The 24,370-nt window shown below is 41.0% G+C and overlaps 1 protein-coding gene across 1 annotated transcript; it reads left to right on the top strand.

Moving 5' to 3' along the window:
* Positions 1-66: 66 nt before the first annotated feature.
* LOC144653745 (uncharacterized) lies at positions 67-23,370 on the top strand. Its single transcript, XM_078513836.1, has 9 exons — positions 67-278; positions 1,923-2,837; positions 3,353-3,496; positions 19,904-20,091; positions 20,438-20,489; positions 20,589-20,725; positions 21,157-21,246; positions 21,765-22,062; positions 22,856-23,370. Exons 1-8 carry the CDS (start codon positions 171-173, stop codon positions 21,955-21,957), a joined length of 1,827 nt encoding a protein of 608 aa, XP_078369962.1. The 5' UTR covers positions 67-170; the 3' UTR covers positions 21,958-22,062; positions 22,856-23,370.
* Positions 23,371-24,370: the final 1,000 nt, after the last annotated feature.

Raw genomic sequence — 24,370 nt, 5'->3', positions numbered from 1 at the left:
GAACTTGCGTCCAATCAGAATCTTCGTTAGAATGAAAACGTTTTAAAGGTTTCAGCGGTACTTCCCAATCATGCCTAAGGAACTGAATGTTTCGTGAGTGAGTTGGCTTTCTGTTGAATATGTTGTAAATTTCTCTAGAATATTCAGCCCAAGAGGTGAATCGTAATGAAATGGGAAACTTAGAATCTAGCGCCAAAATTAACGTGGGCCAATTACAGGGATTGAACTCTCGTGAACTCAATATAAGTCGGTCACTGGGATATGAAGAATACCAACAGGTTAGAGCTGAATCACTACTCGACTGTGTTTTATTTTAGTTAAGCTAATGTTTATTCATTTACGTTTTTTTATGTTGGTATCTACTTTCTGTACTTAATCGTAAGGGAAAAGTTAAACTTGTATTATAGAAATTGCCCGAACGCATAACACAAATAGAAGGGCTTCTTTCTCGAATTTTAATATTTTTCTGATCCATTTCAGTATGTAACCGTCTGTTGCTGAAAATACTAAAAGTAATTAATTGTCACTTGACCTTAGCTGGTGATCATCTAAACAGAGTAATAATAATTGGAATTAAGGTCAGAAACAGTTATCAGTTTTCTACGACTGCTGTAAAAACAAAGCCATAAAACTGGGCAACTAAATGAACTCACCAGAACTCAAAGAACACAGAGGCTGTGACTGAAAGTTAAGGGACATTGGGACTGGGACACGAGGGCATGTGTTAAGGACGCCGGATGCATGGCCAGGGTGTGGGGACGTGAGACACGGGGACGGAGACATACAGACATAACATCGGGGACACAGAGAAGTGATCTAAAACAAACATAACCAGTTTTTTGCAACTGAATGTGTAAAATACAATTCCTGGAGTTGTTGGCATCTAAACCTAAACATGTCATAAAAAATTTTCTAATTGGGTGTCAAACGTTGCATGATTCGTCAACAAATTTTTCAAGTTTGAAGGGGGTTCAGACAAGGGAAATGTTGTCTAAAACCTGCGAGACATTGTCTCAGTCCCCTTTAAACTTTAAAGTATGATGACAAAATGTGCAAAGTTTGATACCTTATAAGAACATTTTTTCTCTTTCTTGACACCCCCCAGAAATCCTATTTGACACAATTAATGCAAAAAAGTGGTTCTGTTTGGTTATCACGTCCCTTTGTGCTCAATTTCGCATTGCCACATGCCCTTTAATTCCCTGAGCCTCATGCCCCCATGCTCCAGGCCACATGTCCCCTTGTCTCACATCATTCTCGTCTTCAAAGCCACTTGTCCCTCTTAGCTGAAGGAGCCTGTCCACGAGAAACAAGGACTCTGGGGAAACATAATTTGATTGGCTGGATTTTAACAAAATGAACAGCCAATCAAATCAACCCATTTAAAATCCCTTTGTTATACAAGAGTTCAAAATGGTTGATTTGATTGGCTAGATTTGAAACTTCCTTCATCAAATCATGTGACCCAATAGCCACTTGTTTCTCATGCACAGGCTTTGCCGGCTAAGAGGGACAAGTGGCCCTGGGGATGAGTAAGGTCCCACATCCCAAACATGCATCTTTACGTCCCAGTCCCCACATCCCTGCCCTACTTTATGTCACAGCCTAACCATACAGACATGCAATTAACTGACACCACACCAGTGCATGCGCAGGAACACATGCACTTTCACAGAAGTAACAGCTACTCGAGGAATCCCCAAAAAATAATTATTAAAAGAGAATTTTAAATATCAAATCTCAGATCTATACCTCGCTTGTTGAAGGTTACATGTAATTGAGGATGTAAAGAAAGAAGTCTGTTTCACTAGGTTAATGTTAGGGGAAACTTGGAGTTGATCACTCATGGTCATTACAGTCGTGTTAATTTGAAAATAGTAAAACACTAAACATGTAACTTCCATTCTCTTTAATGCTTATAGCATCTAAAACAAGACAGTCCAGATGCACTGGTGGATTATCCTCTGGAAATGTTGACCAACATTGCATTTTATGAGAAGTTTGATGCATCATTCAACTGCTTCACCTACATTCCTTCTGAATTTTCCATTCACCTTCCTCATCTGTCATTTGTTGACATGAGCCACAATCGTCTTACATGTTTACCAGACTCTTTTGGTTACTTGTTCCATCTGAAGACGTTGCTGTTAAATAACAACAGACTGCAAGAACTTCCAGAAACATTTTGTCTGCTTGCGAGACTTGAGAAAGTGGATCTGTCTCACAATCAATTAAAATGCTTACCACAAACTCTAGGAAATATGGAATCACTTCAGACCTTGAACGTCAGTTATAATGAACTTGAGGCACTTCCTTTAACATTAGGAAAATCAAAGTCTCTAAAGCTAATCCTAGCAATCTTCAACAAATGCAAATGTCCACCACAGCAAATTTGTAATCAGGGTTCTGAGGCAGTGTTGGCTTTTTTGCGAAATCAAAATCCTAAAGAACCAGAAGAAAAGCTTGTCATAAGAAGCAATGAGTTTCCACGTGTTAGGGGTGATGTTTTGGTGCTTGCACCTTCAAACCCGCATACTGCAAGGGCACAGTATGTTCAAACACAGACAAATACAAATGCTACAAGTCGCATTAAAACTCCACTCAGACCACCTCCAAATGCGCATTACCTGCCCCCAGATGAGCTTGTGGACAAGATAGTTGGCTGTTTATATGGTGCAGCCATTGGTGACGCTATAGGACTGTGCACAGAGTTTATGATGCCTGATGAGTGCCGCTTTCATTATGTTAAAGATGAGTTATCTTGGGAGCACATGGTTAAAGACAGGCACAGGAGTAAGTGGCAGAGAGGAGACTGGACTGACTCATTTGATCAAACAGTAAGTTTACTTTAATTTGTTAATAAAGTAAGAATTGGAATGTGTGCACATTATCTGATGCGAATATGGAAGGGAGGTTGGGAGCATGAGAGAACCCAAAAGGGAGCCTGTAACTGAGCCAAAGGGTCATGGAATAGACATACATTTGTTTCCTTATTAATATACCATGAAAACAACAGTTATAAATCAACATTTTTTTTAGTGCCAAATGTAATCTTGAAATTGCTTTTAAATTACTTGAGTGAGTATTTTAAACCAGTCAGAGATGGTAAATTTATAAATTACTCGATGCAGACTGAATGCTCCATGATTGGTTTAAAAATTCAGTGTCTCACCCATTCAATCACAAAGTCGTGTGCTTCACACGTTTTCCCATGATTGGTGCTGGTAAAATGTACTTGCCTTGAGTCATCATTGACTAATTGGGTTACCTGTGACTTTGTAATTGGGTCACCTGCCACTTTTGTAAGTTCGTCAGAAATGTACATGTAACTCTGTTTTGTTTTGGTTTTTAGATTTTAATTCTTGAGAACATCATTCACTGGGCTGGTGTTGTTGATGAACTGGAGTTTGCTAAGAGCCTCTTAACTTGGTGCAAACATGGCTTCCCTGAACTGGGTGATACTGTGGGGAGAGGGGTGAGGGGCGTTCTTGCCAAGGTAAGTTGCTGCTGAATCATTATGCTACAAAGAGTAAATGTTTTATCCGGCTCCATGTCTTAAATACACACATGTAAATTAGGAGTTGTGGCACAAACCGTGACAACTCGCTCGGCTCGCCCTGGCTCGCCTCGCTCCTTGTCACAATTTGTGTCCACAACTCCTAATTTACATGTGTGTGCGGAACGCAAGACGCCTTTCTTACCCCTCTCGCGAAACGAGTTGCAAAAAAGGCGTTGGCGGCACCTCTAACGGCCCGCAGCAACAGAGAGCGCCACCTGTGTGCTAGATTTATTTTTCAATTGAACAAATATTTTTCTTTAGTATATGCAACAGATGGCTGCCGCAAGATATTCGTCAGAAGTTTTGCAAGCTAAGATGGAGGAAAACCTCCGTGAATTTCAAAGAACCCCCCAAAGAAATTTGTCTTTTTCACTCGCCCACACCGATTTTAACGAATGGCTTAGAGTATGGAAAATGGACATACCCGAAACTGACACAAACAACAAAGATCTTTTAATTTTTGCAAAAAAACACAAAAAAAAGTTTTATGATCTTTTGGAAAGCGAAATTGATGACTTACGAAGCTTAAAAGCAAGCTTTGGACTTGAAGTTAAATTTTCGATACAAAGAGACGGAGTTACGCAACACATGAACCACTATTTCAGTGAAAGAGAACCGCACGTGTTTTCAAAAAACACCAAAGAAGAAATCGAAAAAGAGTTTGTCAGATTTATCGAAAAAGCAAAGGGAGAAATTGAGGCTTGGTCAGAGAAGGGCTCGGGGTGGAAAATTGAAAGAATAGAAATGGCGTATATCAATGTCGCGTGTTATCAGCCATTGAGAGGGGGAGTTATCTGCCTTTACCACCAAAATTGGCAAACAAAAAAGCAGTTATTAACGTGCAAAACAGGGATAACGAATGTTTGAAATGGGCTTTGAGAGCTGCATTATTTCCGCCAAGAGATGGGAAAAATCCGCAAAGAACAAGCAGATACCCAGTTGACGACGGAATAAACTACAATGGAATCGATTTTCCAACGCCTCTAAAGCAGATTGACAGGCTTGAGGCGCAAAACAACAACCTTGCAATAAATGTGTTTGGATGGGAAGACGACTGTGTGATACCTCTCAGAACAAGCAAAAAAGAAAATAGCATTTCCCGTATAAACCTTATGTTAATTGAGTCAGGATTAATTCAGCACTACTGTTTTGTAAAAAGAGTATGCGCTCTGCTTTACGATCAGACTAAATCACACAACAAAAAACACTTTTGCATGATGTGCTTGACCGGTTTTACAAGAGCAGACTTGCTCGAAAAGCACGAAAAATATTGCAATGGAGTTAACGGCAGGCCAACAAGAATCGAAATGCCGGAAGAGGGGAAAAACACTATTTCTTTTAAAAACTACCACAAACAAATGAAAGCGCCTTTTGTAATTTACGCCGACTTTGAGGCATTGTTAAGAAAGATGCAAGGATGTAAACGCGAAACGGCCGAGGAGCGCCAGAAAAGAAAAGACCTTGGTGAAGAAGTGAAAGACATGAAGCCGAGTTACACAGACAAAACAGAACAGCACGAGGCATGCGGATTTGCTTACACAGTTGTAAGGAGTGATGGTGAACACGAAAAAACATTTGTGTACAGAGGACAAAACGCCGTTGAAGTATTTTTGAACTGTCTTTTAAGTGAAGAAAGAAAAATAAGATATGAATTGTCAAAGCCAAAACCTCTTGTGATGACGGCAAAAGACTGGGTAAACTTCAAAAATGCAACCAATTGCCACATTTGCGAAGAAACGCTAATGAAACAAAACTTTTTGGACTCTTTGCCAGTTTGGATTGGATACAAAAAGGAGCTTAATTACTTTGGGCAGATGCACAAAAAATGTTATTACAGAAAGGAAAAAGAGGAAAAAAACCTGGATACCGAAACCCACTATAAGCTAAAAAAGCTTGAAAAAGAAACACACAAATTAGCAGCGAAAAACCAAAAAAACTGCTTAGCGTGCCACAAGCCGCTTATCCAGCCGAACTACAAGGATGTGGTAAAAGACCATTGCCACATAACAGGCAAGTTTTGAGGAGCCGCACACAACATTTGTAACTTTATGATGCGAATAGATCCGAAAAAGGTTCAAATACCAGTTGCATTTCACAACCTGAGGGGTTATGATGAACACCATTTAATGCAGGCAATGTCAAAGATTTCAAAAGAGGCACAGAAAGAGGTAAAATGTGTCGCAAACAACATGGAAAAATACATCACATTTTCACTGGGGGGTTTAAGGTTTATTGACAGCTTGAACTTTTTACCTGGGAAGCTTGAAAAACTTGTAGAAGAGATACCAAAGGAGTCATTAAATATAACAAAGGATAACTTAGAATTTGAAGAAAGCGAAGAATGTTTTGAACTTCTTTGCAAAAAGGGAATCTATCCTTACGAATACATGGACTCATGGGGGAGATTTAAAGAAACAAGTTTGCCAGAAAAAGAAAAGTTTTACAGCAAACTTAACGACGAGCACATAACAGATAAAGAGTATGAACATGCGCAAAAAGTGTGGAAAACCTTTGGCTGCCAGACCCTGGGCGACTACCACGATTTGTACGTTAAGACAGACGTGACCCTGTTAGCCGACGTCTTTGAAAGCTTCCGAAAACTCGGTCTTGAGAAGTACGGGTTGGATCCCGCGAATTATTACACGACGCCAGGCCTTTCTTGGGACGCACTCTTGAAAAAGACAGGGGTGGAGCTTGAGTTACTTACAGACTATGAAATGCATCTTTTTGTCGAAAGGGGAATAAGAGGCGGAATTTCGATGGTAAGCAAGAGATATGCAAAGGCGAACAACCCTTATGTTGAGGGATTTGACCCGAGCCAGCCAAAAATATACATAACGTACCTCGATGCGAATAACCTTTACGGGTGGGCAATGAGCAAGCCGCTCCCAAAAAGTGGTTTCAGATGGAAAAAGGTTATGCCAACAGAAAAAGAAATAACGACAAAAAAAGAGTATGCAAAAGCTGGATGGATTTTAGAGGTGGACTTGGAATACCCGAAAGAGCTGCATGACGCCCACAACAGCTATCCATTAGCACCAGAGAAAAAGAAAATAAACAAAGAAATGTTTTTGCCTTACCAAAACAAAACAATAAAAAATCTTGATTTGCACCCGCCAGACACCGAAAAGCTTGTTTTAACTCTTGAAGACAAAACCAATTACGTCGTGCATTACCGAAACTTGCAGTTTTATCTAAAACAGGGAATGAAACTCAAAAAAGTGCACAGGGTCTTAGAGTTTGAACAAGAGGCGTGGATGGAGCCGTACATCCGGATGAACACAGAATTCCGAAAAGAAGCGAAAAGCGACTTTGAAAAGAACTTTTACAAGCTGATGAATAACTCAGTTTTTGGAAAAACAATGGAAAACCTGAGAAACCGTGTAGACATAAGAATAGTGCGCAGCGACGAAACAAAGAAAATAAGAAAATTAGTTGCAAGCCCATTGTATTCAAGACATGTAATGTTTTCAAACGATCTGGTTGGAATAGCCATGCGAAAAAGTAAGCTTTTTCTTAATAAACCGGTCTACACAGGCATGACCATCCTTGACGTAAGCAAGTTATGTATGTACGATTTTTATTACAACCACCTGAAAAAAGAGTACGGGGAGCGTTGCGAGCTTTTGTATACAGACACAGACAGCCTTTTGCTTGAGATAGAAACAGAAGACGTTTACGCGGACATGGCAGAAAACATTGACAAGTACGACACAAGCGACTACCCGAAAGATCATTCGCTGTTTTCAACAAAAAACAAAAAGGTGTTGGGAAAAATGAAAGACGAATGCGCAGGAAAACTAATTTCAGAGTGTGTTTGTTTGAGGCCAAAAATGTATTCAATAATGACAGAAGACAAAAAAAATATAAAAAAAGCAAAGGGGGTAAAAGAGTGTGTGACAAAGAATAAGATAGATCATGAAAACTTCAAAGATACACTTTTTCAAAACAAGGAAAGCTTTCACGAAATGCACATGCTAAGAAGCTATGCCCACGAGATGTATTCAATAGTGGTAAACAAAAAATCGCTGTCGCCTTTTGACTCAAAGCGATGGATAGCGGATGATGGGATACATACAAATGCTTACGGGTATAAGTTTTGCGAAACAAAGCCTACATAAACATAACGTTTACAGCTTTTCTGAGCCCAAGGGGCTCAAGCACTAAGTGCTTGGTGGTAACTGTGTATTTGGAGGAATAACAAGCAATTCTTCACGCACGAAGCCGCGCTTTGGACCATCGTGCAAGTAATAAAGAACTGGCTGATTAGGTTTAGTAACAGACCTTTCAATGCTGTAGACTTTTAATGACCAAATCGGATCTGTAGCCCTTTTTACGCCGCCTTCCAGCTCGCCAGGTTGGTAGAGAAAGCGCACATTAACGAGAGAGGGGAGTTTTTTTTCTTTCTTGCCAACAGGTCTTGTATATTTTGAGGACGGTTTTGACGAAACAGCCTTTTCTTTAATTGCAGCAGCAGGTTTCTTACCAGTAAGACTGGTTACTTCGTTGTTCAGAGCGGCAACAACTTCGGGTAGCCTTTTTACCCACGCTGTCGACCGCTGGCCAGATGGCAGGTTCATCTCGACACCGTACTGATAACCAAACAGGCGCCCTGCCAGTGTTTGATTAAAACGTTCAACAATAGCTTGATCTCTGTGAATGTTAACACGCCCGCGTCTAATATAGGTTTTGTGATTTTCCATTTCTTTGGTAACAGATCCCATGAATTCGCGACCAGGGTCAACTTGCAGCATCTGTGGCCATTTTAGTGCACTTCGCCTGTAAATTGTCTGAAAACCTTTTGCAACCTCAGTTGAATCTTTGGAGGTCAAAGGCTCAGCCTCTTTGAAACGGCTGGCAACGTCAACAACAGTCAGCGCGTATTTGTAAACTTTTCGCCCTCGCGGCAGTTTGTCGTGTGGCAGAAAAAGAAGGTCCGCCTGGTGGACCGCGTTAGGGGTAGAAACATCGAATTTTGGGCGAGGAACGTATCGTGGTGCCGGAAGGTAGATCTGCCAAAGGGCCTGCTTAACTAGCCACTTTTTTGCGGCATCTTCGGAAACCTTGGCAGCCTCGGCTAATTTTTTTATCGCTGCAATTCCCTTCCAGTAGCCCTGGGGGCTATAGTAGACTTTCGAGATCTTTGCATCCATGCGTATACAAGAAAAAAAAGAAACGTTTAAAGAAACCGAAAGGCAGCGTACCCAAGAGCAAGAGCGCCTGCGCCAACGAACATCAGTTCACCTTGTTTCTGCTGCTCGCTTGGCTGATAAAAATCAGAGAACTTGGGTTCTTTCGGAGGAATCATTTGTTTGTCAGGATGTGCCTGGTTGTAGAGTTTGAAAGCGTAGTCTGTGTTCGTAAAGTTCTGTTTCGCTTGCTGTTTGATCTCATTGTTGGTTTCGATCCAGTCGAGAAGCTTCGTGCGGTCGCGAGAGTACTTCGCGTACGCTGCCTGGTAAGCCTCGAGAGCTTTGTCGTGTCTTTCTTTTTCTTTCAAAGCGGCGTCATCTCCGCCACCCAAAGCTCGAGCAAGATAGTTGCCGCCAATGAAAGCAGCAGCGTTCAAGATAGCTCCGCCAGCCATAATCGCTACGCTTGCCATTGTGTGTTTTTGTTCTTATATTATGATATTTTTTTTTAATTGGTGGGGAGAATTTTCTGGTCCTCGAGATACTGTTTAAGTGCAACGCTGCCAGCCACGACGGCTGTGAACTTTACATAGTTCATAAAACTGCTGCTTGGGTCAGATGTGAAGTTTTCTTTCACAACTTTTTTGGCAGCCCAGCCGATTCCGGCGGCGAGACCTGTAATGGTGGCGGCATCCATGAGTGTTTTCACGAGCTTGTTGTCAGACATGGTGTTTGTTATAAAATAAAAAATAAATATTTAAATTGAAAAATAATTTTATGAATTCTTTTAATCTCATCAAAGAGTTCTAATAAAAAAAAAGTTAATTGCTGAAGTCAGAAAGTAAAACAGAAATCACTTTCTTAAAAACTTTCGATGGTCAAACCAAGATCATCAACCGCAGAATTAAAGATTTTTTGCATTTCAGCAAACACCGCACATTTTGCTTTTACAATCATCTCTTTTCTTTTTTCTTCATTTTCTATTTTTTCATACTCTTTTAAAAGCGTTCTTAAATCACAATAACACACGTTTAAACTTTGCGCAGATTTTTCAGCAATTGCATAAAAATTTTTTAATTTTTCTGGTTCCAGCCGGTTTAAATAGGCTTTTCCCTCATTCAAAGCAGCTGTTGCTCGTACCTCATCTTTTTCAAAGCATTTTGAAAGCATAGAAAGCACAAAAAAGTTTCCAAAATCCATTGGGACAGACATAGTGTATGTCTTCGTGTCGGTCATCGTGTTTTGTATACTTTAAAAAATCGAATGTTTAAATGAAAATTATTTAATAATTTTTTTAATCCATCGGACGGATTCCTCTTTTTGAGCCATTTTGGTTTGTTGGTTGCGGAATTCTAGAGCCCGTTTGGCGCGTGTCTGAAGAACGCGTTGCAACCCTTCCAATACTTTCTGCTGTAACTGGTGTGTCATCAGTTATAAGAGTTGGCGGAGCTTTAAATGTTGGACTTCTTTTTTCGTTTATAAAGGCTTTTATGTCTTCGCGTTTCACATAAGTTGTAACGGTTGCAACGCCGATACCAAGCAAAGATATCCATTGATTTGTGGTGAGACCGCTTGATTGCGGCTGAGCCTTGGGCGGAGCTGGTTCCGTTACGGCCGGTGGTGTTACACTTCGCTTAGCAGATTTCTTTTCCTTTTCTTTTGCAATTATTGCAGCAGCCTCGACAGCAGCTTTTTTCTGTGCTTCACGAGCCTGTTTTGTTTTTTCAGCTGCAAGCTTGCCAGCAGCAACTCGCTTTGGATTTTTGGCAGGCTTTGTTGCTGGAGTTGTTGAAGTAACTTGTTTCTGTTCTTCTTGAGCGATCGGAGTTTGTTCGAGCTCGGCCATTTATAATAAAAAAAAAAAAAATATTTAAATAGAAAATTGCTCAGCAAGATTTTTTGCTAAGCAATTGCTAAGCATTGTTCAGTAATTACTTAGCATTTTTTTAGCATTGCTCAGAAAAATCTTCAGTAGTGTTTGTGTCCGCATCTTTGGAAGCGCCTTTGGTTTCGCACAGCGAAGTGTGCGACTTTGTAGCTTCGTTTAAATCAACGTGCTTTGTTGTGATGAGCGCAGCATTTGCAACGGCAAGAAAGCGGCCGCATTTCAAAGCCAGACCGCCTGCCAAAGTGGACAGCTCTTTACTGATAATGTAGTCGTTTTTGAGTTCCTTCTGATAATCATTGACGTTCTTGATATTTACGGCCATACCAACGACTTTAGTAACAAGAAAAATAAAGCTGTCAATCAAGCTGTCGGTTGTTTTGGATCCAACGTATGCCTCATATCTCTTTAAGTACTTTTCAACTTCTTTATCTGTCAAGCGCTTTACCTGCTCGTGTGTCAGTTGCACACCGATTGCTTCTTTGGCTTTTCCTATTGAAACAAGGATTGCAAGCTGTTCACGCAAAGCAGGAATGTCAGGGCCTTGAATGAGTGCCATAGCGCTTTCTGTACTTTCTGGTTCAGCTCCTAGCAGTTCCATTACGGAAGCTAATTCTTGTTCACATGCAGCATCGGGTGAGGTTGTTGCGAACGGGTCAGCCATTTATTACTCTAAAAAATATGTTCAATAAAAAAATTTTGTGCCGTAAGGGTGGCGATGAGAAATGACAAGATGCGAAAACTTATTTTTTTTTAGCTTTAAAATGATTTCTTTGTAATCCTCATTGGCAAGTTCGCCAGCGTAATCCTCAAAGATTGCCTTCGTGGTCTTGGCAGAGGGGGTGTAAAAGAAAACGATTGCCGCTACATTTTCGCGGAATGAGGATGTTATGCTTGTCAATTTTTGAGTTAACACCCATACGCTCAAACCTGCGTGGCGAGCAGAGAAAGCAAGATTCACCAACTCCCCTGTTCTTCCTTTTACATCTTTCGAAGCAGCACAGTCGTCGAGGATGATAAGCGTGTTCGTTCCCTCAAAAAGAAATCTTGAAAGCCTTAACAAAGATTCAACCTCGTGCTGCTCACAAATTAAAACAAAAAATCGAAGATCTTCCTCAGCAAAGCGATAATAAGTCTTGTTGTGCGCGAACGTCGGGCAGATGAGCACGATGTAGTCAAACTTGCCTCGGAAAGGGCCACAAAGCTGATTGACCACGTATCTTGTTTTTCCTGAGTTCGTTGGTCCCACAATGAGGGCGTTGAAGGGTATATTGGCAGGATCCATCTTCGTTCGTATATGTACCTAAGGTACACTTTTTCAAAGAAAAAATTATAAAAGTACAGATTCTAACTGCCTGCCAATTATATTCATTTGGGCGTCGCTGATTACGTAAATGTGGCAGTTCAAATTACCTGAGCCGCTTGCTTTCCTCTCTAGCTCAAGCTGGACACCGTCCTTTGTGTTCACAAGGCGCGTGCCGCTTCCGTGCATCGAGTGGTCAGCCATGGAACGCAGATCAATAAGAAGGCCAAACTTGTCTTCTGTGTAAAACTTTTGCAGAGTCATGTGCTGCGTTTTATTTTTTTCTTTCATGTAGAATCTTTTAACTTCTCCCCAAATGTCCATTCCTTCGATGCCGTTGTTGTACAGCATGTTTGGCGAGCCGTTGACAGTGATGCTTACTTTTGTAAGGTCCGGGTTAATGTACTTTTCCGAGCTCCTTGCACCTTTGTTATATTGCTCAATAAATAGGAGCAAGATACCTTTCATGGACCTCCTCTGCGGGTTGACCCTTAGATTCAGACGTGTGTCGGAGCCTTTTGCAAAAGTCACCACTTTAACACGCTGGATGTGGTCGTAAGCGAACTCTTTGCCGCCCGAATAAGCGCTGAACGCTTCATCTGCAATTTCCTTGCTTCTTATCATCTCGTACTCCAGCTGGATGTTTGTCAACTTGTATTTCAGTTTTGTTGTATCTGAGCCTCTGACCACATGTTCGGCTGCCGCGAGCTTCAGTTCGAACACAAGATCGTTGTATAGTGCCTGAGGATAAAATGCCCCATGGTCAGTTAAAATCTGGTGATCCAGACGGATGCGGTATTTATTACCATATAGCTCATTCAGCTTTTTTTCTGCTTCGACTCCTGAAGTTTTCTTATCGCCAGCATTTGAGCGAATTTTGTTAAGGTCCTCGCTCTGAATGCCCTCTGGCACCCTGTCGTCGCGCTCCTCCTGCGAAAGGAAAAAATCCTCAAATATTTTGTAGATGTCATAGCCAACCGTGTCCTGCACGACGGTGCCTTCGTACTTTACAACAAAATCGTCGACCAGAGCTCGGCTGACGTTGTCAACCAGAAAGTTGTTGGCATGGCCTCCGCTCAAGTCGATGTTGAAGCGCAGCGCCAGCGAGCCGGGCACAATGACCTCGTTTTCGTTCAGCTTGGGCACTGAAACATACAACGTTTCCTCTGGATTGGCTTCTGTGCGGTCAAAAGTGATTCGTTTTACCGCGCGCTCGGCTTTCAGTGCGCCGAGTATTTTCTCTGTGCGTCCCGGTCGAAGGTTTTCTTGAACAGCAGCCATCTCTCGATTGGTTTTATTGTTAAATTGAAAAGTTTAATTTAAAAATATATATATATAAATTAAGCGATGGCAACAGGTGGTGGTGATTTTGGATACGAGGACCCTGATTTGGACCAAGATCTTGACCACAACAGTGATAACGATGATGAAGAGGAACAAGAGGTCGACACAACCCGACCATTTCAGCCCGGGGAGGCATCCACACCCTACCATGGGGGTGAACAACATGAAATGCAAACGATGCAGCACGAACAGAGCGGGCTGCCAGACACATCCTACGAAGAAACACCTTTTTTGGGAAGCTTTATTCATCAAGATGACAAACCGGCAATGATTGACAGAGCTAAAGATTTTATCAAAAGAAAATTCCCCAAAGTGAACTTCGCAAAATTAGGCCCAATAGGTTTTAGCAAAAAGAGTGGCAATGAAACTACAATTGTATCCTTTGGATCAAAAGGTGGCGAGACCGAAATTTTCAAAAAAGACGGAACTGGCCTTCTCAAAAAATTCACAAACAAGTTTAAAGCCCCCCTTGGGCCAGAAGCGGAATCTCTGATTGCTCAAGACAATGAAGAAATAAGAGAAATGAGACCAAGATTAAGAGAAGCTGAAAGTCAAATACAACAGGCAGAAACAATTGACATGCAGAAAGAAAAAGCCACCCAAGAAGTAGAAGATTTCAGAATAAGAATCGAGCGAATAGATGCCAAGATGGAACAACTTGGGTCAAATGTTGAAAATGAATCAGAATTGCGCAGACTTAAGCAACTGAAAAAAAATCTTGAAAAGGATTTTGAAAACAAAAAAAAAGAAGTTGCTGCTCTTGAAAAACAAGCTAAGCAGAAGGCAGAAGAACAAACACGAGTCGACCAACTAAGGGCAAGCCTCGCTGCCATAGAGAGCAGAAGAAACACTTTGCAAGAAAGGCTCAACGACACAAGAGCGTTGGATGATCTAAAAGAGAAAGAAGCCGAGCTGAAGCAACAAAACGAGGAAGATCAAGCTGTTATAGAGGATGAGAATGCCTCCCCCACTGACAAACAAGCCTCGGAAGAAAGAGTTGCGGAAAGAACCGAGGAGCTCGGGCGTTTACAAACGCAGATTGCAGAAAGAGAAAGGGCGCTTCCACTTCGTGAGAGGATCAAAGAGATCTTCAAAAAACATGGCGTGACATTAACAGCAATACTTCTGGCTGCTGGTGTCACGATTGGTTCTGTTATTGGAGCCATTACAAACGCGTTGAAGGCAACCGGCAAAGCGTTGGGGAAAGGCCTAAGTGATATTGGCTCAAAGGTAGCATCAGCTCTGCCTGGTCTCATTGGCTCGATTGCGAAATTTCTTTTCAAAACCGCTGGTCAAGTAATTGGATTTCTTGCAGAGCACACCTGGCTGCTTATCCTTGCTGTGGTTGCTTTTCTTGTTGAAAAATACATCAAAAAGAGACGTTAGCGCATAAGGGTGTAGAGCAAAGCTGCTGCTCCAACCGCGCCAACAGCGACAGTTGCTTTGTTTATTTCGTGTGAATCATTGGCTACGGCCTTCGTAGGTTTAGCGCTTTGCGCGTTGCCGTCCTTTGGACGGGGACCGTAAAGGTCCCTAGCTTGTGTTTCAGCAGCGCTTGCTGCAGGTGCCTGATTTTTTTTTGCTGTGGCACTCTTGTGTATAGGATTTGAAGGGTGGCTGTTTGGTGGGTTGATTTTTGATTTTCCTCCCGCCATCAGTTTAAGAGCTGCTTTTTTTGTAGCTTTATTAACCTCATCATTCACTCCTAATTTCATCCCAACAACAGCCTGCTTAAGCTGGTTATTGTAACCAACAACGCTTTCTGTGTTTATCACCATACGAGCGGGCATCAGCCAGGCACCTGGGCAGACTGCAAGGTTAAGCCGAACCTTAGCTTCGTCGATGGCTAATTGGTATCTTTGGACCGACTTTGCCAGATCAGGTTGCCTTATAGCGTCTTCAACCAACACGAGGAACTCACTTTGCGCTTCCTTTGCACGGCCGCCTGTTCCAAGTATGCTACTTCGAACGTTCACCTGCGAACCGAGAATACAGTAGACAAAAGCCTCTATCGACTGGTTTACTCTCGACAAACCTGCCTGAGTAAGCCCTTCAGTGCCGTTAGGACAAAACCAGTCTGCCTGTGCATATGCAGCGTCGTCTGGCTCGATGTATTGAATCAAGTTACCTTTGCTTGCAGCTCCCCCTTCGTCCGAAAATTTATCGTAATCGGGGTATTTTGCTCCAGTTTTGTTTGGTCCAATGTTAGTAATCCAGATATAAACGTTACCAAGTCCGTGGTTTGCGCCTGTTGTGAAACGGAAATCGCTTGACGGGTCGACACCGAACTCAGCGCATATTCTTTTGTAAGAAGCCACGTCGTACTTGTTGTCGAACTGGCTAAAAGTGGGGTCGCCTGGCAAGGCGCTTACGCTCTGAATTCCCCCCATCTGAAACAATATTCGCCTTATCGTGAAATAAACGTGAAAAAGATAAAAATTACGCACAATCGGTGGCAAGCTAAGAGCTGAGTGCTCTTCATCGAAAATATCTCGACTTATACCGCAGCCTGTTGTCGCGCACCATACCGCAAAGTTAAGTTGCTGTGGCCAATAGCCCATATTTTGGCTAGCAAGCCACCTTTTTGACTCTTTTCCTGATGTATGCTTCAGTTTTGTTTTTTGAAAAATCTCTCTTAATTTCGTTGTGAAATATTGATCTGGTGTGACGTAGATGTTGATTTGGCTGTTAAATATTTTTTTCAAACTCGGTGCGGCTTCGTGAAATCCAACCGCGGGAATTGGCAAAGATGAGCCTTTTGCGCCGCTTGGTGACAGCTGTTGTGGAAAACCGCCTGAAATTTGATTCACCCCCAGTGCTTTTTTCATCTCTGGGCTCCAATATTTGCTGTCAGAGCCAAAAACATTTATCAAATGGCCTTGCCCTGCCTTGTAATAAATGTCTGCCGTTGCTGTGTGGTTGTACGCGAACTCAACCTGTGCAACAAATTTTGTTCGGTCAGCGTTTGGATATTTTGCAAGAAAAGGTTTCCATGCATTGTCTTTTGCCGCTTTAGAAATTGTAGTTGCTTCTGGGGTTTTCATCCACTTCATAAAACCTCTTGTTTTTGCATCCATGGTCCTCTTTTATATTAAACATTTTTTATTTTTATTTAATATAAAAATGGTTGTGCTGACTGTTACCACAAAAGAAAATCCGAACACTGTTTATTTTGACCAGCCTATTCCAAAACCAAGCTATATCCGGCTTTTAAGTTGTTCTCTTTACAACAGCTGGAATAGTTTGGAAAAGGATGGAATAGTTTTTTATAAACAAGTGAACAAGGAAGAGAAGGCGCGTTATATACGGCAAGGAAACTTCTCACTCGATGACATTGGGAGTATTTTTGAAAAAGGATTTCCAGAGAAAAACATGTTTTCTGTAACAAAAGGCATTGCAGGCCGTTCATTGATAATAAAAGCAAAAGAGCCCAATTTAAAAACTTTTGGACTGAATGAAAGTCTTATTAAGTTCTTTAATTTGCCTGGGTTTGAGAATTACGCAAGTATTGAAAAGGAATTTTTTGAAACAATTGAGGTAAATAATGTTTCAAATCCTAAAAATTACTTCATCAACTGTGACCTTATCGACAAGCAACAAAGCTTGCTAAATGGTAAGCCATCAAGCCTTTTAGCGTTTTTTGACATACGTGGAAAACCGTATGAAAAAGTTTATTACCAAAATACACATTTTAACGTCTTGCGCGACGTTTCTGCTGAAGAAAATGTATCATCTCTGACTCTTTCGATTAGAGATGAGAATGGAAAGCCATTCGATTTTAACGGCACAAATCTTACATATGAGTTGGAATTGAATTAAATTAAATACAAAAATAACTTTTATGTATACGAGACCATGTCATCTGCTAATGTTCTCCCGAGTGCCCCTGCTTATGGTGATCGCGAAGAAAACAGCGTAAAACAAACACTGTATCCCGCTTTGCCAAATCAACCAGAAAACTTTAGGTTAACAAAAATCAATCAAATTTGTTCAGAATTTGACAAAGAAGTTGCAAAATACCGAGCTGTTTTGAAAAAGTATAAAAAGGTGAAGTCTTTTTTTCATTATTCCGCAATTTCAATGGGTGGTTTGTCCAGTGTTCTCTCTGCTTCCAGCCTTGGAACAGCGGTAACAGTCGTTGGTTTGCCGGTAAGCGTTCCTCTCGCAGCATGTGCTGCAATTACAGGCGTTTTGTCAGCCGCTTTCACTGGAGCAAGCAAAAAACTTGAACCAAAAATTTTGAAAAATAATGAAATTACTTCGCTTGCTGTTGCCAAACGTGAAACTGTCAATAGACTTGTCTCTGCCGCTCTCATTGACAATAAAGTTGATGACAAAGAGTTCCAAATTATTTTGGATGAATATTCTCGTTACATGGCTCTCAAAGAGACTGTTCGCAGGCACCTTTCAAAAAATTTAAGCCAAAAAAAGTCATCTCCACAGCCGGACATTGAGAAACTGAGACAGGAAATTCGACAAGAAGAATTAGATAGGTTAAAAAAAAGAATATCAGCAGAGTCGAAATCAGATTTGAGAAAATAAACACTGGATTTAATCTGAGTGTTCAGAAAAATAAAATTAACGCATGACACAAATCGTGACATTGTGTTACACACAGCGTGACATTGTGTGACACAGAGCGTGACAGTCACGCGTGACGTTGCGTGACAGGTCAAACGAAAGGGCAAAACCCTGGTCGGGGGGTGCTCGTTGGCTGTTTCTTGCCTAGCCCCGGCTAGGACTTTTTCCCCGCCGCTGACAAGGCGGCTGTCCCACATTTTTACCTCTGCCGAGGTTTGAAATCCCGAGGAATTTCTGAGCACCCCCACGTTATCAGTAGGGCCGAGGCGGGTTCACCCAGGGGTATCTCCCACTGAAAGGAGTCCCCCTATACCCCGTAATTCACCATCCGCACAAGCCATTATAACAGGATTCAAGTGGTTGGCCATCCACTACCTCCCTTGACTTCACCAGAATTTGTGAACTAACAAAAAATTACGGCCGCGTTAACTTATATATAGTTCACTTTGTCACGTTTTTCACTTGTGGTACCCTTTCACCTATTTTGAGCAAGTACGCATGCGCTTTTGGGCATCAGGATGATGTCATCATTAATTAGACACTTGGTAAAGTTTGGTAAATAGGCTAAAATGTTGGTGCTTTTCCAAGCGATTTGCTTTATTTTAACCGAACTTTCTACTCCCGTTTGGCAAAATGAGGTCAGACAGATAACATATCAAGTCGTGGAAGCAATGCTTGAAGCAGAAAAAAAATAAACAGGCCCGATTGAGTCCGATGTTTCGGGAAAGTTCTTTCGATCGATCGATAAACTTCTGTGATCAAATCCTGTTATTTCTCGATTTCTTCTCTTCGCTTCACTTCGGCAGCTTCTGTGGGGGCACAAAAAATTACAGCGCGTTAACTGAGCGTATTTTTTTTGTAATATCTGTTCTGTTTCGTTTTTTATCGGCCCAAACACTAAATCCTGATTAGGCCGCCATGTTTCTTTCTGCTCGTCCAAGGGCCTGAGAACTAGAAATATGGTTTCCAGGCTCTCTCTGAAAATGTCACGCAACTCACGTAAGTCGCTCGCGATTTTGCGTGCCGCTAGCAGGGCAACCATTTTTTTGTGTCTGTAAACGGTCAGAAAAAATGGTTTTAGCGCGTTTAACGTTAGCGAAGGTTTTTTTAATGTTGTTTTCTTTTATAAAAAAAAAGTCGCAAGCTTAAACCTTTTTTGTCAATTAAAGGTTCGTCGCCCTAAAGTACAATGGTTGGTTTAAATGATTGGTACGAAGTTCAGTCTGTCGGCTCTTCTTCCGACAGTTAATTAATTTGTTTACCCATTTTTTTTGCTTTTTCTTTAGTTCCATTTCCACGACTGCTTTCCAGATTTTTTTGTTAGCTTTAGCCAAGATTTGCTTAGCGATTTCAGTTTTTTTTGCCTTAAATTTTCCGGAATTTTTTCAAAATCATAGACATAGTCGTACACTTCTCCTAACCTCAAAAAAGCTTCATGATATTTTGTTAAAGTAAGATAATCCAACGATTTTTTTGGTAAAACTGTCGTTATTGGAACAAATTCTTCGTTTTTTTCACTGTTGGGTAAGTCTTCACTTTTTCCAAAAAGTTCTGGTTTTTTCAGTTTCATACTTTTTTTTAAAGTAAAGTCTCTTTCCAACAATTCTTCAAAAATTTCTTTGCTAAGCTCTTTAGTTTTCAGTTTTGAAATTGCTACAACCAAGCCGTGTATAAATTTTGTCATGTCAACACTTACATATTGTTGTAAATATCGATCAAAAATTTTTTCGTTTTGGATGTAAAACTTTCTCGTTCTCGGTCCTTTTGGTTGAAAAACATCTCTCGTTGGCTCCATTTACCCTGAGGTGTTATTTGTTCAATTGAAAAATAAATATAGCACACAGGTGGCGCTCTCTGTTGCTGCGGGCCGTTAGAGGTGCCGCCAACGCCTTTTTTGCAACTCGTTTCGCGAGAGGGGTAAGAAAGGCGTCTTGCGTTCCGCACACACATGTAAATTAGGAGTTGTGGACACAAATTGTGACAAGGAGCGAGGCGAGCCAGGGCGAGCCGAGCGAGTTGTCACGGTTTGTGCCACAACTCCTAATTTACATGTGTGTTAAATATTCACTAAAGAAGTTTCTTTTATAATCCTGCTGCAGGTTGTATGTGATCCACAGTTTCTGAGTGATCCCCACGGCACAGCCAGATCAGTGGCAAACAAGTTTGAATCACCATCTAATGGAGCGGTAATGAGAGTAGCAGCTCTTGGTATCGCTCACTTCCATGACTTAAATGAAGTAGCAACAAATGCTGTTAGGATATGCAAGGCTACGCATTGTGATCCCAGGTGAGTAGTCTTCAACGATTGCCCTAAGAAAAGTTTTATAAAGTCAGAATAAAATCATCTTGACGATGAAATGCAAGATTACCTGCCTGATATGTTAGTACTGTATGTATTCATTACAGAGACAGTACAAATTGCGATATCTCTACTCTTTCTGCTCTCAAAGCATTGACTTACTAGATGAATTACCTCTCCCCTTTTTCCTGTAAAATTAACACTTGCTCAGTTTGTTTAATACACTGGCTATTGGGCAACCACTTCTCTGAAAACAGCAGAAATCATGTCAAGGTTATATCATGCAGACAAAAAGGTTGCAAATAATCCTTTCAGTGTTGTGTTGAATTTTCAGATGTATTGCAAGCTGTGTTGCTGTTTGCATTATCATTGCACTGATGTTGCAGGTATTTACCTTAACTACGTGACATTTTACACTCAGGTTTATAGCTTTTATAATTACAACCAATTTCAAGTTTTAAAGAAACGTTTTTTTTTTTCTACAGGGACAACACGACTTGACGAATAAGTCTTCTCTCGAAGAAATGCTAGAGAAAGTTAAAGAACAGGGAAAGCTTTACTTAGAGGAACCTTTTCATCAAAAGGATTTTCTTCACTATTTTAACTCTCAGACTTGGGAAGAGTGAGTTAACACTTTACTTTGATTTTAGACTGCGATCCGTCTCTCTTTTTCCTCTATGCACTTGCTTTCTTTGCACTCGCCGCCAGGGAGACAGTCTACTTTGATTTAGAAACTTATATAGAACCACGATTTGCGGCTTTGCCATCTGGTGTGATCTGTCGATAAATCAACTAAACTACATTTTGTTGAAATTTTGGTGGTCTTGTTAGCACCTCTTTAACAAAAGGTTTGGGTGTGGCTGGGACACATTTTGAAAACTTTTGTCTACTTGGACACATGATATGCTACTTGTACATTGTGCATAGCTACAAGTTAGAGACAGAGTAAATTTGGAGATGTCCATCTATCTTGGAAGAAGTGATTGTATGTCTAGTTAATTTGTATTGTTCATTGTGAATTTACTGAAAGATGAAATGTTGATTTCATTTTAGTGTGGAATTCTGTGAACCAAGGCTGACAGATTACACTTTCAAACCATTAGGAGCGGGTCTAGTGGCACTTAGATCCATGAAAGATTACAAGTAAGAAGATTTTTTTGTCAAAATGGAGACTACCTTGTCTGTTCACAGGCCTGCAAGCAAAATAAAGATCCGCGCAAATGTAAGGGGTCGGGGAGGAGAGGGGAGGGGAGGGGAGGGGAGGGGAGGGGAGGGGAGGGGAGGGTGTAAAGAGAAGATCACTCCCGTTCCACGGTCACTCTCGTGCTGCGCGCTCGCTATTTGCTCGCTTGCTGCGATGTTAAATTTGCGCAACTATCAAAAAACCTCGGCGTCAACAGACTAAAGATTCGTTATCTTAGCCATGTAAAGAAGCCTGAAGTGAAATTAAGTGAGTTTTGCTCATTTATGAGTTCTTTTATGATAAATGCAACACTCTCACAGCGAAAATCATTCATATTTCTACATATTCATTCAAAACAAACAAAGATAGGGCGAAATCAGTACGGCAAATTTAGTTCCTTTTCTTTTGGTTTTCATGGCTACACTTAAAAGTGTTTGGGTTACCTGTGGTAACATTAAAGGTTTTCTTTTTTCCACAGGACAACCATTAGCGATCTTGTTATGCAGGGAGGACATGCCACGTGTAACGCAACAGTAGCGGGCGCCATGTTGGGCTGTAAAGTTGGATATTCTGAACTACCGCGGGACTGGCTTGATGGCTTACTACCAAAACAAGTGACGTGGCTAAATGCGAAAATTAATTCGTTACTTGACATGATGGCTCTGCCGTGAAAATGTGACACAGTCCAACTATCTCACGGATTACACGTACCAGTTCGAAAGGAGATTTTGCCTGCGTCTACGCTCGATTACCAGCAACTGTTTGCGAAAATAAGCCTAACCTGAAATCATACCCTCCCTCCCTCCCTACTGCTGCGGGGGAAGGAGGGCATGATACATTTGCTTGTCGAAAGTCATGTAAAAAAACCAGATTCTGGTTTTTTGTCTGATTGGTCGAGAAACAATACTCAATGGAGTGGTGTGGACTGATTGGTTGTCGTATCTCAAAGAGACTTCCGGTCAGAAGCTGGTAATGGCAAAGACGAGTCACGTTTACTGCAAGGACGAGTTCTTTTCGACGTTAGCTGAAGCCCTAACAGATTTCAAGTGTAACTCTCTGAAGGCAGAACAAATAGAGTGAGCGACAATGCGTAATTTGGTTCCGTGAAGTGGTTTTTGATGTTCTTCGAAAACAATATTCCAGAGATGTTGGAATGTTTACAAAAGCGACCGATGCTATCTGCCGTAAAACAGCTCTTGTCGGTGAATTCCTTTTTTTGTGTGTGTGTAAGCTGAAATAAAGGGACGGCATCTAGTACAACTGATAAATATATGTTCGCAAGCGCCATCTCACCCAGCTACTAAAAGCATTTTTATCTCAACACGGCGAAGTTTAAATACAGGCTGTACATGTACAATTTTTTTTGCAGACGTTTTTCACGCCTTGTGGAAATCCGAGTCTCGAATTTGCCGCCAACTACAAAGAGTGGTTTGACAGTTCGACGACACATTAGTTTATGTAAATTAGGGGGCGGCTGGCGGCCGGTTAAATAAATGTATCAGGCGTTCTTTTTTCCCTCTCGCTTTCGTAAAAAGAAAAAAGAACGCCTGATCGCAGGTTAAAATAAGCCAAGCTACTGACGCAATAATTAAAAACTGATACAACAAATAGGGCGTAATCTCCACCGTTATCGACCTGTGTCCTGTTAGATTCAAGAAGGTGGCCAGATCCGTTGTCCTTAATTAATCCAAATGCAGTTTCACCAAATGACTCAACTCATCAAGCGTGTTGTAACTCGGACACAACAGTGTTTCCGTGACGTTATATGAACAATGAAATTGTGCGTAAACTCTCGCGTTTTTAGAAAAAGAGTAGCTGTTATTTATAAAGGAAAAGAAATGATGGTATACATCATGATGAGAAAAATTAATCAGTGACATAGGTAGTCGAAAAAACATCAAGTATAGCTTATGTGGCTCACTGATTAATATATTTCTCGTAAATTGTATATTCTTGATTATTTTAACTAGGCTTAAAAAAGGTAAAATTTATTTTAAATATGAATCACAAATAAATGATTTACAACTTATTCTGGAAAAAAAAACTAAGTGCAGTGTAAATAGAATAAAGTGTATTTTGCGCGGTGCAGTGTCTAGTGAGTATACGTACGTTATTAAAACTACTTTTAACGACAACTAAATTGAGCGACTGCGATTTCTGCCATTGTGAAACTCATTTAGACTGACGCTCCTACGTGATTTTTACTGTAAGCGCCTTTTTATATAAGCTACATAAGTATGTCTCGTCCCAAAGGATATTGAAAATAGGATTATACATTCTGCCTGAAGTCAAGATCAATATATTATTGGACATAGCAAACACGGGAGAGAGATGATAAGAACGAAAAGTGAGAGCAGATAGAGTAAAGGTTGGACTCTGGTTTGAAATGCAAGCGACTATTCTATGGCCAGGTTTGGGAGCTGAAACTTACAGACATTTTTATTGTCTTTTAAACCAATCAAAGTCGATCCTGTAACAGAAACTCTCTTGAGTCGCTCGGTTTGGCAAGCTTGCGCAGTACGTTTTCCGGTCATTTTCATCGTTTTTTAAACTTAAGCGTCAAGCTCGCATAAAGGAGCGAAGACTTGATGTACGAGATTACGGCTATTTAGAGAAATTCCTGGTTAGAATTTCAGTTTAAACTAAACGTTTTAAAGAAGACGTTAGCTTAATTTCTCTATTTTTGTTTAAAAAGTAAACGGCGTTATTATGGGAAAATTCCCATATAAAGCAAGGCGGCCCTCCTGTGTAAGATGCAGTAACAGGCTGGCTACGGCCCTTGCTAGAGAAACGCAGGTCTGTACTGGAATGAGACGATAACGACCTGAGATGTTACTCCACCCCTGATGGCATGCTTGTCCAGGCAGCTTGTTCACCTTTATTTTGATAAGTCACCCTCCCTCCCCATATTGCTAAAGTGAGAGTAGTGTATTTCCCCTACAGAACGAGCGTGAAGTTTTTTTTTTATTTAAATTTTTTTTATTACGAGCGTGAAGTTAGTATGCAGTTTGGGCTAGGCGTATGCGTTGCTTGTGCCGTGGGGTAGAATATTTAAAACACCACTTTTGCATGTTTCGGCATTAC

This window comes from Oculina patagonica, chromosome 5, assembly GCF_052425735.1.
Source record: "Oculina patagonica isolate OP01 chromosome 5, crgOcupat, whole genome shotgun sequence".
NCBI classification, from domain to species: Eukaryota; Metazoa; Cnidaria; class Anthozoa; order Scleractinia; family Oculinidae; genus Oculina; species Oculina patagonica.
This window is presented reverse-complemented; position numbering and strand designations above follow the sequence as displayed.